General features: G+C 55.6%; 4 protein-coding genes across 4 annotated transcripts; 1 reads left to right on the forward strand and 3 right to left on the reverse strand.

Moving 5' to 3' along the window:
* Positions 1–728: 728 nt before the first annotated feature.
* On the forward strand, positions 729–2,885 carry J7T55_012566 (domain-containing protein 5; the record flags this gene model as incomplete). The annotated part of the gene is made up of 1 exon (XM_053145208.1): positions 729–2,885. The coding sequence occupies one exon, from the start codon at positions 729–731 to the stop codon at positions 2,883–2,885; it is 2,157 nt and encodes a 718-aa protein (XP_052991960.1).
* A 796-nt stretch (positions 2,886–3,681) lies between these two features.
* J7T55_012567 (uncharacterized protein) lies at positions 3,682–6,914 on the reverse strand (the record flags this gene model as incomplete). Its single annotated transcript, XM_053145210.1, has 4 exons — positions 3,682–4,152; positions 4,209–6,294; positions 6,386–6,726; positions 6,816–6,914. The coding sequence occupies 4 exons, from the start codon at positions 6,912–6,914 to the stop codon at positions 3,682–3,684; spliced, it is 2,997 nt and encodes a 998-aa protein (XP_052991961.1).
* Positions 6,915–8,161: 1,247 nt separating this feature from the next.
* J7T55_012568 (transglutaminase-like superfamily protein) lies at positions 8,162–10,577 on the reverse strand (the record flags this gene model as incomplete). The annotated part of the gene is made up of 4 exons (XM_053145211.1): positions 8,162–8,315; positions 8,369–8,728; positions 8,906–9,261; positions 9,483–10,577. 4 exons carry the CDS (start codon positions 10,575–10,577, stop codon positions 8,162–8,164), a joined length of 1,965 nt encoding a protein of 654 aa, XP_052991962.1.
* Positions 10,578–11,485: 908 nt separating this feature from the next.
* Positions 11,486–13,486, reverse strand: J7T55_012569 (uncharacterized protein; the record flags this gene model as incomplete). The annotated part of the gene is made up of 5 exons (XM_053145212.1): positions 11,486–12,225; positions 12,281–12,642; positions 12,699–12,740; positions 12,796–13,059; positions 13,122–13,486. 5 exons carry the CDS (start codon positions 13,484–13,486, stop codon positions 11,486–11,488), a joined length of 1,773 nt encoding a protein of 590 aa, XP_052991963.1.
* Positions 13,487–13,532: the final 46 nt, after the last annotated feature.

Consider the following 13,532-nt stretch of genomic DNA (forward strand, 5'->3'; position numbering starts at 1 on the left):
AATTCAATATTTGATTTGGAACAATCAGTCCAGCTGGCTGTCTGTGTGTGTACAGTACATGTGTGCGTGATGTGTGTGTGTATTTGCGCCGCTGTCAAGGCTGCCCTGAGGATTTGAAGGAGGAGCTCGACTCACACTCGACTGGGTGGTGTGATCCCTGTCTCAGTGTCCCACCCGCTCCACGATGATGCCCCGCTAGAACCTCGCTTACGCTTCTATCCGTCTCGCTTATGCCTGTCAGGGCCTGGGGCTGGGGCCATCAGACGGAACCTTAATGCGTGGATGCTTGATCCCTGAAAGAAACGACGAAGCAAAAAAATAAGACTGGGCCCTCGGCCCAAGTCTTGGAGATTTACTTCTACTGCGTACATAGCGAGGAGCCTGTCTGCATTCTGCATCCTACGCTCTACTTTGAGTGCCCCAGGGCGTTTGCATATCTTGCGACCGACCCCCGACCCGACGAAAAGTCGCAGTGCATAGAGCAACACTTTCAGCTGTCAACAACACGCATAAGAGCAGGCTGGCCCGCGCAGTGGCCCGCGGGAGCAGCGGTACTCAGGAGGGCGCGGCCCAATACAACAACACCCCCTCTCCCCCCCCCCCCAACGACCCAGCAGCTCACAATCCGTGAGATGCAGCCACAGGAACATGTCGCACACATGCTGCAGTAAGCCGTCACGCAACAGCACCTAAAGCATTCAGCTTTTCCCCTCCATTACCGTCGGCAGATGTCCGGTCCCGCCACACCTGTCCGCGCCCTGAGCCCGAGGGGAGGGGACGACGTGGCCATGGCAGGCGCAGCTGCACATGCAAATGCAAATGCGCATGCAGCTGTGAGGCTACGCACCCTCTGTGCCTCTGCCGCAGCGAGCATCAAGGACGAGTGCGACGGCGTCCTACAGAAGGCTCTTGTGGCCGAGGGTAGCATCCGACAAGAAGACAAGGACAGTGCTGCGGGCGAGGGTCGTCTGGGTGAGGTGGGCGGGCATGCGGCCGCGGACGATCGTGATCAAAGCACCACGGCGGCGACGAATGGCAGCGAGGCCAGGCTTAGTCTAGCGGACTGCGGCGAGCCGCTGGTGCATCTGCTCTCACGACAAGCGTCGCGACTAGTTGCTCTATACGAGGCGGACATGCCATCAAGCCCGTCCCTCATGTTGCCAGTAGCCGTCGGCCCGGCCAAGGCTGCCGAGCATGACAGCCAGTCCAGCGCTGTACCTTCACCCGTACATGGGGCCCGGCAGCTCCACGGCGGTCACGCAAGCCACGGCAGCGCCGCCGGGGACGATCTCATCCTGAAGAGGCTCGACGACATCATATCGATTGCGTATTCCAAGTTCTATGCATATCTCTACAAGGACCTGCCCCTTTGCTGGAGGCAGCTTTACACGGATGCCAGCATACTCAAGTTCAGCTATCTGTTCCTATCCTCGTCCCAGCAATCACAGGGACTAGAGCGGAGTGGAGTTGACGCAACCAGGTCAAGCCAGGATGCGAGAGACGCAGCCGAGCGATTAGAGTTCATGGTCAAGACCTTGGACTTGGCACTGATACTCGCTGGGGCAGGTGGTTTCTCGCGAGGTAGGAAGTGGATCGACACGGCCTTCGACCTTTTTCAGAACGTTTGGGATTTCACCAATGCCGATGATACCGTCACTTCTGCAATACGCGGTTCCCGTCATGGTTGGCAAACCATGACGACCGCTGCCGCTGCCACTGCCACTGCCACTGCCACTGCCACGCTGCCCGCAGCAAAGAGGGCCAGGCTCGATCCGTCAGCTCACAAAGAAGCGGCGCCCAGGCCAGCGTTGCGTTCATTTTCTACGTTCGAGCCCTTCACACCACCCGTCCGGAATGCCATTCGCCGCGTCTCTGCAGATGTCATGGACATGGCAGCCTTCCAGCGGTACCTCGACTGCGCAGATCCGCATCGAGGCCCCGAGCCGCTGATCTTGACCGGGCTAATAGAGCACTGGCCAGCCAGGAGCACCCGCCCATGGAACAACCCGAAGTACCTGCTATCGCGAACCTTCGGGGGGCGAAGATTGGTTCCCGTGGAGATTGGCAGGAGCTACGTGGACGAGGGCTGGGGGCAGAAGCTTGTGACGTTTGGCGAATTTCTGAGGAATCATATCGACCCGACGACCCCAGTGGCCGCTGAGGAGGACGCCCCTGCACCAGCGGGTCAGTACCAAGAACGGCGACGCACGCCCGCGGCCGAGCAGCAGGCAGGTGACAGATCAGATGCTGCTGCTGCTGGTCCTCCCGGGCGCCGCCCAGCAGCACCAGCAGCAGCACCAGCAGCAGTAGCCTACCTGGCACAGCACCAGCTGTTCCTCCAGCTCCCGCAGCTGCGAAACGACATCCTCATCCCGGACCACTGCTACACCGCGCCCCCTCCCCACCCCACCGACCCTTCGCAAGACCAACCAGAGCTCGACACCCCGCTCCTCAACGCCTGGCTTGGGCCCCCGGGGACCATCACGCCCCTCCACACCGACCCGTACCACAACTTGCTCGCCCAGGTGGTGGGCAGGAAGTACGTGCGCCTGTACTCGCCCCTCGAGAGCGGCAGGATGCGCGCGCGCGGCAAGGAAGGCGGCGTCGAGATGCACAACACGAGCGCCTGGGACGTGGGCGCCCTCGAGGGGTGGGACGAGGCGGCCGCCGGCGGCAGCGGCGGCGGCGCCGGAGGAGGAGGAGGAGGAGGAGGAGAGGGCAGCGACGCCGGCGGGCGCGACGCCGGCAGGGAGCAGTTTGGCGAGGTGCCGTTCGTCGACTGCATCCTCGAGCCCGGCGACACGCTCTACGTGCCCATCGGGTGGTGGCACTACGTCAGGGGCCTAAGCGTCAGCTTCTCGGTGAGCCTTTGGTGGAATGGCTGAGAGGGAGGGGGGTCTGATGCTTGCTTGGTCTTTTGGGCTGGGTCTGTTGGGATTCTCCTGTCTAGCGTTGTTTTTCTCGGCTCCGGTTTCCTCTCAGGAGCATGCCCGGCCGAACCAACAGCACACCTTGCCTTCCTGCTCTGCGCGATGACAGTACTAGCTTACGCGAATTCCCCGGTGACATATTCATGGAAAGCCCTCCGCGTCATACTTTGCGAAGTCTTGCGGTTGATTCGCATGCCTCAACGTCAGGGGCTGTAGTAATGCGTCTGTCGCTATGTCCAGCTGTATTCGGCCACCATCGCTATCTAGTCTATACTACTCCCTGTTAGTCACTTCGCACAATAAATACGTTGAGGTACAATCCGGCATGTCGGGAAGCATGGATTGAGCCAACCGTTTCTAGTAATGTATCGCATTGATTCGTCCCTCTGCCTACAGAGACTCAGGATCTAAATATCCACTCGATGCCTTAGTTCCGCGCCATGAGCAGCTTCATTCTGACCAATGGTGGTGTGCATGCGCCTCCATTTATACTCGTCTGCTGGATATTGATGCATGTCGGCAAGTCGGAAAGGAGACTTGGGCATAAGAAAAGCAACTCAGAATAGAAGTCAAGCGCCCAACGCCGGCTATTCATCATGTCCACCGCGCAGGCTGTCTTTTCCCGCCGCATCTCGTTCACCGAAATCTCCCCAACGAATGTCTTCCTGTTCCCATCACGTCATAACATATACAGGTGCCGACGTCCGTCCTGTCAAATCGTTACCGCTCCCTTACGCGGCGGCGGCTCCATTCACAGCCGCCCAGTGATGACCTCCCTCTTGAAAATCCGGACCCCCCAGACGTCGTAGAAATGAATGTTGTCAATAGTCTCGATTTTGGACATGCCATCCGGGCCGGAGGTGCCTTCTTCGTCATCCTCGTCGCTCTCGCTCCCTATGTCGAGGTTGTCCAGGGACAGAACAGGGAAATGGTCTCCATTAGGTAGACTCGTCCAAGGTACAGCCTTCTCTTTGCCCTTCGATTTGGCAGACTTGCTCTTCTTCTCCTTTGGTGTCTCCTTCCACCTTACAATGCGCTCAACGCGCTCGTCGTCGTCAATAGCGAGCCACTCGAGCTTGAGTTCGGGGTAATGCGACAAGTTGTCAATAACAAACCGCTTCGTTTCGCGCATGACCCAGACACAGGTGTCGTCGTTACGGAGGTTGATAATGTGCAGAGCGCGCAGGTTCGCGAGGCCGGATATGTGCTGCAGAGTCGTGTGCTACAAAACAGGTCAGTCATCGCTGCGCGCAAGAGATATATGGAAGAAGGGCTCACAATTGCACGAATCCCCATGCTGACGGCCAGCTCTTCGAGATTCTTGCCCCGCCTGCAAATGAGCAACATTGTCTTCTCATCAACATCCCACGTTGAGTCTTGTTGGTTTTTGATCATGAGTCGCTTCAGGGTTGGCATGTGCCTCTTCAGCACCATACGTCTGATTTGGTCCATCGTGATAGCAGTCTTCGGCCCAAACGGCTCAGGCTTGTATTTGTCAGGCCTCTCAAGCATAAACAGCTCATTGAGCTCTTCCAACTGGGACACGAATGTCAAAAAAGGCACCGAGACGTTGTCCGTGAAGATCTTGCGCAAGGCAATCGGCTGGATTTTGTTTTCCTTGGCAAACAAAGCCCAGATTGGAGCCTGAGTGCCAACGTTGAGCAACGTGATCCTCTTGAGCACCCGCAGATCGATGGCTCGCGATAGCACCGAGGCTTTGACGGGAATGAGGTAAATACTGAGCGTCTGGAGACTCAACCCTCTGGTCGACCGCGTGTACTCTGTGATGCGGCTCGGAACGGCCTCTGCATCGTCTGCCTGCGCGGCAGCAGGATTTTGCTTTTCTGCGTCCTCAATCTCAGCTGCTACAACCGACATCTCGCGCTGGATTTCCTTGATATTATTGCTGAGCTCGATCATCTGTGAGTCAGCGTCCTTCAGGCGCTTTTCTGATTCTGGGCCCGGGTTAGTAGGAAGTTCCCGTATCTCCTTGCGCAACTCTCCGGCCTGGATTTCAAAAAACTCGAGCTTTTCAGCCAGCGTCTTGAAGTTCCGCCTTTGTGCTTCGAGGTTGACAGCCGCATTGGACTCGTTTGAGCCCAGGACTGGAAGAGTGCCACCATTTGCCGCGGAAATTTCGACGCCATTGACTTTGGAAGGAGATGCCTTGGTAGAGACCGCATCAGTCCCATTGATCGGCTCAGGTGTGGCGATTTCCGACGGCTCTTCCACAAAACTGTCCTCCACCGGTTCCTCAATGTTAATGTCATCCGGATTGGCGTCTTGTTCGAACTCCTTGCCCTTTGTCGTCTTGGGCTCAAACAAGCTGTGTTCTGCCTGTTGCGCATCCTCGCCCTTCGAAGCGTCTGGCTCGGCTGCGCCATTCATGTCAGCTCCGCTCGAGCTGGACTCCCCATTGACCCCATTGACACCGTTCTCCTTGGAGACACCTGATTTGCCTTCCGATTCAGCGACATAGGTCCTAGCTGCTGTCTCAATGGTGTCCAAAATTTCCTGTTGGGCCGCTGCGAAATCCTCCGATCCGACCAAATCCTTCATAAGCTTTTCTGACACAGCCTTGAGAGAGTCGATGAAGTACTGGCCAGGATTTGATGTCTTCTCTTCTGCTGGGGGCTCGTTCTCCTTGTCTCGTGGTTTTCGAGTCGGTTTCTTGACCAAGTAGGGTTCCACATCAAATATGCGGCCCAAGACAGATTCTTGAGTCTTCCTCTCCTCCTGCGCGCGAAACGCTCTAGCTGGTCCACTGACATCATCATATGGGGTAACAGGAGGTGGTGCTACCACCGGTACAACTTGGAACTCATCGTCGGGATCCGAATCATCGGGGTCGATATCTGGCGGTGGTTTCCGTGCGCGCATGGCCATGTTGTGCGAGAATGATAGCTTGAGCTTGGACAGTGTCGCCTGGGAGTTCCTGACGCAAGACTTGAGCTCCGTAACCACATCCAGGTCGTCGATATCCAGAACGGACAAGGTTTTCAAATTCCTGAAACCTGACAGAGTCGGTGGGTTTTTGGATGTTGATGATCTCTTCAGTGTCTTGACCCTGGAGGGAGGTTTCGGTGGTGGTTGCAAGGGCGGTAGCGATGAGGTAGGCGGTGGTATATAGAATGGCGGGGGCGGGGGCGGAAGCGTAAAGGTCGGCGGTGGAAGTTGTGAGTCAATGAGTGGAAGGTGGTGCGTAGACGCGGTTGGAGTCGCAATGGGCGAGGAGAGAGGTAATGGTGGGGGATGCTCGTACAGCGATGGTCCTGCCTGGAGACGTATGTGAAGATGCGAGAGGCTATCGATGCTATGTAGCGCCTTGTACACCGGCCGACTGAGCTCGACACGGATGTTCCATCTATAGAGGGGCAAGTCAGGACATGTGATCTATGTAAAAAAAAAAAAAAAAAAAAAAAAAAAAGAACGGCGCCGGCATATGGCGACCTTACCTCAGGGTCTCTAGAGCTCGTGCCTTGCGCAAGGTCAGGAGGAGCAGAGTATTGAGGAACTTGCCGCAGCTGACGCTGTACAGATAGGGTTTGTACGCCGTCTCAGCCTTGTCGCCCGCGCTCAGGGTATCAAGCGATATGTCTCTGAGGTGTTTCGCGTAGTCATAGTCGCTTGTGACAAAGGTCTCCAGACCGCCCGCCAGTCCATCGATTGGAGAGTCGAAGGCGGGATCATCTTCGTCGGGAAATACAATGTGGAAATTTCGATACAGCTCGGCCGCAGCCAGAGATCTGAAGTGGCGAGAGACGAGAGACAGGCAGATAAGTTCTGGTTGATGGCACTGGAAACTATGGTTCAGCGGGGTGTCTGGCATCGGCTGAATGGAGCTGGGGCACAAGCATGAGGGAGGGGTCCACGGCCGGCGCTTACATGACTGATGATTTCCTTCTGTAGCTCCTGAGGCAGGTCTGTGAATTGAAGGGCGGCAGAGGACGAGGCAGGTTGGGCGACAACGTCCGACGCCATCATGCGAAGCTGGGGGAGGTCGCTCAGAAGAGCGCAGCGAGATCGGCAAGCCTTGGGGATGAAGGGCTGATATTGCGAAGAGATAAATCGGCTGTCGCTTGCTGGTGTAGTACCTTGGCAAGGCCAGGAATGTAGACTGCCCAGACTGATGCGCAAAAGAAAAGAAAACAGTGCGGCTGCAATTGCTCTTTGGCGCACGCGGGAATAGTCAGTGCTAAGAGAGTTGCTCAAGGAAACGACGCACAAAGAAAAGGAGTGAGGACGCTCGTCGAGTGAATCAGACGTTGAAAGGGTGAATTTGACGTTGGAGTTACAGTCAATCAATAGATAGTCTACTATTACGGTCCACTCACTTTGGACGTGGACGCAGGGTTGGCTTGGCTGATTACTGGAGATCGGCTTAGATCACCCAGGTTGAGCGCTAGGCGGGCGGCGGGGGGACGTGGGACGTGGAAGTTGGGGCGAGCACTAACAGCCAATCACCCCACGCAGGGCCCTCCATTGCCCAGCACGCCTCCAGAAAGGGCCTGGGCTTTAAGCAGGCCATTGGCAGGTCTACGTGGGCAGCTCGCAGGGATCTTAGAGACACGAACATGTCCCGGTCAATATACGCTTGTGGGATATTCTCCAGATAGTCTACCATCGTACGGGATGATCTTCTGCGTGTGGAATTACTTCATCTGGATAATAGATAATCTTCTAAAACAGTATGTGCTGTGTTTAGGTAGGCTCTATGTCCCTTTCTTCGCAAATCCACCCAGGCCAGTAGCTCCCTGGCAAGCCTCTGTGATCCCTGGAGGCCGTACCTGCACCCACAGGGCCCCCCTGCGCCATTCATTGAGAGCCTCAACGGCAGAATCTGAGAGACTTGAAAGAAAAGGGCCAAGGGAGCAGGGACAGTGGCGAGCACCTTCATCCGCGCCAGGTTTGGGTGGGTGACTCACTTACTGCAGAAGAGTAGGGAGGGTCCGGGAACGATAGATGACCGCATACTATCGCAGACCGTCGGTTTCATCGGTGGCCAGCTCCTCAATGCTCCAGGAAAGGGCAATGGGGATGCATCAAAGACGTCCACTCAGAGATGTCCGGATATAGGGTTACTCCTTGCATCCTTGACCGAAGGTCCCGCCCTCTCCCGCCGACGAGGCTGTGGTTGCCCCATACCCCAACACGTCAACACAAGCATCAGTACGGGTACACGTTCTCCAATTATGCATTGTATCCTACGAAGCCGGATTTCCCTGGCTCGTTCAAACCAGCTCCCACTGGGCGTATATATCGAAGCTCATCCCGTACCTGCCCTTCTTCGACAGGAAGTCGGCCTTCGTAACTCCCCTCCCGTCGTGTTCGCCGAGAGTCTTCAGAGCAATCAGCTGAACCTTCTGTCCAGGGCTCCCGAGGTCTCTGTGTGATTATATGTCAGTTGACAATCTAGGTCTGCTTCGTGACGTACGCACCTCGCTGGTATGTCACACCACCACCAGAAACCATCACTTTCACACGGGACAGTGTCATCCTTCCGCCCGTCGACGCCGTGAATCTGCATCATCAGAAGTTTAGGCTTTCCCAGTCCATTTCTCTCGCTTGTCCAGTGCTCGCACACTTTTGCAAACTGGAACCTCACTACCTCGCCACTGTACACGGGTATCTTTTTCTCTGTTGGGGAGGAGCACCACTCGTTGAGCCCTTCCTCGATAGCGTTCGAGAACCATTGAGTACGTTCACCCGTCGCACCGCCTAAGAAATACTCTTCCCAGGATGGAGTCCTTCCGTCGTCCCGGAAAAAGTGCCGTGGGTTCTCAGGGAAATGGCTCATTCTGCATGGTTCGTCAGCCACGAATCTCGTTTTTGCAATGAGAAAGCCAGGAAATCGCTGCACCAGGCTAGTACTTAGGTGCTCGTTTGTGAGCGCAAAAGCCGTGTACGACGGCCACGGCACTCTGATCAATCCTGGCAGAGCCGAAAGTGTTCTGAAATGGACGGGGGAAACTTACCCAAACATCTCGTTGCTTGCTGTGAAGTGGTGCGGCGAGAAGTGCTTATTGTAGCTCTGCCCACCGACACTTCCGGCCCCCCAGCAGGCATCTAGGAGTTTCCAGTATCCGTTGTCGATCTTGACCGCGTTCCAAGCATGGCCTGTGGCATTTCGTGGAGGCGGCCGTTCTCCTTCCTTGAGAGGAGAGAACCCAAAGCCCTTGCCATGGCCGCCGACGACGATACACTCGAGCCCCGCCCTCTTCGCGATGGCTTCGTAGACGCGGGCATAGCCTTCGCAGACTGCTTTTCCCGAGAAAATAGTGTCGCTTGCTGTGCCCCTCTGAATACAACCGCCGAAGAAACCTTGAACATCCTACGGTTTGTTAGTCAATTGCACATGAGATATGACACTCGCCGTGGCTCCTTGCTCATAGGGGGCCAACCACTGAGGAGTTGTGTCTCCTCATAAATATTCATATATCGGCACTTGTTATGGGGGTAGTCTCCTGAGCGGCAACCTGAAGCCTCGCTGAACACGGGAGCACGGGAGCACGGATGAAATAGGAAAGACTGAGAGAGGGGCAGGGTACAAACATATGCAATATTATGATGGCACCAGATGAAGATTGCTCGAGCCTTGTCTGTAGGCGAAGGGAAGGGGCCGCACAGTACGTTGGCAAGGTGACCAACTGGATCACGACGGTCAAGAGTTGACGCCGGATACTGTCCCGCAACTTGATCCGGGACCGAGAAATCACGGCAAACGAGGCATGATGCCGCCTGTTGCGCCGCGCTACTTGCTGCTGCCGCGTCAATCTGGGCCGCACTAGGCCGAGACGCGATGGGGACCGGTGGCGGAACATCATTCGAAGGGGCTGCTGGTGTCCCTCCCGACGTGTTCCCGCTGACCTCTGGGATCGTCCTGATGAACTTGTCCGGGGGTGGGGGAAGACGCCGCGAGGGCTGGGCTGGAGGAGATGGCTCGGCGCCGTTGAGTCCAGGCGACCGAGCTGGCCTGCTGGGCAGTCGAGGCGGTAGAGACGGTCTCGCGTTGTCCGCCTGGGGTAGGGCGGGCATTGATCGTTTGGGCAGCAGGGGCGGCTTCGCCATCCTTGCTGTGCTTGCCGCTTTGGCTTCCTCGTGCTCCTTGGCCATGGCTGCCTCTCTTTCACGTCTCGTAGGCGGGAGCGGTGGCAGATCAGCTTGCTCAAGTGGCGGTGGTAATTTGCGGCCATCATTTGACCTATAGCCAGCAGCCTGGTTCAGAGAGAGCGCAGAAATGCTTGAGGCATGAGACTTGACAGACTCATTTGAGTTGCGGCGTGTGGTCAGCGACTGGGTCGAAGGCCTCCTGGGTGGCAAAGCAGGCGATATCTGCTCAGACGGCTGTCTTTGGGGGGCGAGGCTGTGGTTTGGTGATAACCCATTTTGAGGTTCGGTGTTGCTCCTCTGAGGAAGAGCAGGAGGCGCTCTTTTCGCTGGTCGTGCTGGAACGACAGGCGTTGCGTTCTGCGAGGCGCCATCCAAAGGGGGAGAATTTACCTGGCTGGGGGTTCTCGATGGTGGTCTGTTGGGTGGAGGAGGAGGGGGCCGCTTTGTGGAGGAGGGGGTAGTAAAGTTTCTCTGTTGATTCAGTGCCGCGATTCTCTCGGCCAGGGAATTGAAACGTGGCTCCTCGGTCTCAGCCATCGTCCTCGATTTATTAAGTGGGTATCCTCAATGAAGTTGCGATGAAGAAAAAACAATAAGATGGGAGTGCAAGACGGCGTGGGGTAAATCAGATGGAATGAGCGAGGCCGGTGGTGCAGGCCGGCGGTGCAGGCTATGCTGTGTGATGTCCGTGGCGACCTGATGAGCAGAAGCGGGACACCAAGCCCCAAAGTGACCACCCTGAAAACAAGAGCACCGTGAAAAGAAAGCCAGAGATCGAAACCAAAAGAGGCCAGTTTCCCTTGAGAATGATAGCGCGTGCGGAGGTCGACGAACAACTTCAATGTTTGCGTGATGCAGTCAGCCGCAACGCCCAGGTACCTGTCAGGTTATCGGCGGGCCTCAGAAGGAGCCAGTGCCTAGCTGCACGGATCATGCTTGCGGAAGCACAGCCTACTGGATGCACTAATCGGAGCATTCCTTCAGGGGCGGCGCAGCAACAACATTGCAGGCAGTGATGACTGCATGTCCTCGTAGTCTAGATATCAGGCTATGTGCCCTCAATACGGCCCACTAGATATTAGTTGCATACCTAGGCTATGTGCTGTATATGTGGGTATCTACTCACCCTTTGGCCTTGATTGTCAAACACGTTACTGGCCCTACCATGCAATGTCACAGGATCCATTTGTACAATGTCACAGCAGAGTGTCTCCCAAAGCCTTGAAGGGTTGACTGTTCTGGTATTCCAAACGTGGAACGGGGAGAGTAAGATAGTAATAAAGACAATTATTCTAATTGACTATACAGTCTCTAATAAGTGCCGCCCCATGTAACCTTTAGTGCACTTGGAATAATGTGCCTCTAACTCAATTTCTAAACGCCGTGCTCTAGTGATGCCCGCAGTGCTATCTGCCTGTTTGACAACAAAGTCATGCAAGATATCCCTAATTCCTCGCGACACCATTACTGTCCGCTTGGCCCGCCCTTCTACTTCCCATCACTCCCAACTCGGTCTCTTCTGATCTTGATGGACTGTCAGAATCATCCTTCGCTGGTTCCGCAACAGCGCCTACGCCAGGCTTCTTGATGCTCTTCCACTCCATACATGCGGCCGAAAGCAGGGCGGCGAACGCAAGGCCCATGGCCGCTAAGAAAATCCTTGTTAGAGAATAGTTGTACGCATCAAGCACAACGTTCAATTCCTCTGCTGGTACAATATCCGCCAGCTCCGTCGCACCACTTGCCACGATCTGGGCTGGGTCGATCCCAGGGACGCCAGCCAGTTCTGAGACGAGCAAGTTGCTGAGGATGGTTTGACCAACGGTCGTGAAGATGGCACCGCCGAGTTGTTGAGCGAAGAAAATGCAGGCAATTCCCATGGAAACATCGGCCATGGGCAGGACAGTCTGCACGGCCAAGCCACCCGTTTGCATGCCCATGCCCAGGCCGAAGCCGGACAGGAACTGGTAGCCGACCCAGTGGCTCTGAGGGGCATTACGGGTGAGGGTACTGAGCAGACCTTCGCCGATCGCCATGACGGATGGAGCCAGCAACATGGAAGGAACGTAGTACCCGATTTTCGCGGTGCCCACTCCGTTCAGCAAGCTTGAAGCCACAAGGGACAGAACCAGCGGCAGCGTGTAGATACCCGAGTTGAGGGCACTCACACGCCTCACAGTTTGGACTAGACTTGGATTAGCAATCTATGTGCACTGGAGCGATTATTCAATAATACTTACACCAAATCGGCATGTAATAAACCAGCATCAGCATGGAGCCTGCGATGAAGAATGTGAAGCACACCGCGAAAAGCACGGTGCGCTGCTTGATAATCCTTGGTGGGATAGAGGCAGTGTTGGGCATGATAATTTGCACAGCGGCAAAGGCCAGGCCGAGGACGCCAAAGAGAACGAACAGCAGGATAGTACGCCAGTTACTCCACGCATACGTCGAGCCACCCCACTGCAACGCGAGCAGAAGACAGACCACGCATGGGATGAAGAAAAAAGTACCAAGTGGATCGAGCCTTTTGATGTGATCGATGACGGGAGCTGGCTCGGTCTTGCGTGCTGGTGGGTTCCAGAAAAAGACCATGAAGAGTCTAGCGAGCTTGTCAGAAAGGCTATCTTGGCTGCAAAGTATGGCAATTAAACTTACAGTGTGAAACCTCCGATTGGAAGGTTGATATAGAAGCACCATCTGACAACGAAGCTTAGTATTGATTAACACAACTTAGATTGTAGGCTGAATTTACCTCCAGGTCAAGGTGCTAGTGAACGCACCACCGATCAAGGGACCCATCACCGAAGCGATCCCAAAGACCATTCCAAATAGACTCTGGAACATGGGGCGCTTGGGGAGAGGCACCATAGGGATCATGATCATCATGGCACCTGAGAAGATGCCTGCACTTCCGAAGCCGGCAATGGCCCGGCCGAAGATAAAGACCGGCGAGGTAGGGGCAGCTCCACATATGGCAGAGCCGACCTCAAAGATGACTACAGAAGTCAGGAACACCCTAGCGAGGCTCGTCAGCGAGGAAGTCTTAAATCTTCACCGTGGTGTTTCATCAAGACGTACCATTTCATGTTGTAGAATTTAAACAGACGGCCAAAGAGGAGTTGCGAGGCCGATGTTGTCAGCATGTAAGCGGAGCCGTACCAGCCAATGTCACCCAGACTGTGATATTCATCCGTGATTTGAGGGATAGCGGTTGCGACAATGGTGCGATCCAAGGCGACAAGAAAAACAGCCAGAAAGTTTGCTAGTATTGTCAACCAGAAGCGGAGAGTCTTGGGCTTGTATAACGCGTTGGCTCCTGGGCCTCCTGGGCCGCCTGGACCTACGGGCACAGGAGGTCCCTGAGAGATGGTTTTTTGTGCCTCATCTGGTGCCTCATTTGGTGCCTGTTTTGGGGTTGGTACATCATCTGCTGGATGTCCCATTGGGTATCGACCGTGGTGGGCTTGTTTCTCGATGTCAAGAGTGCTC

This window comes from Diaporthe amygdali, assembly GCF_026229845.1.
Source record: "Diaporthe amygdali strain CAA958 chromosome Unknown NODE_20_length_815715_cov_65_842320, whole genome shotgun sequence".
Classification (NCBI taxonomy): domain Eukaryota; kingdom Fungi; phylum Ascomycota; class Sordariomycetes; order Diaporthales; family Diaporthaceae; genus Diaporthe; species Diaporthe amygdali.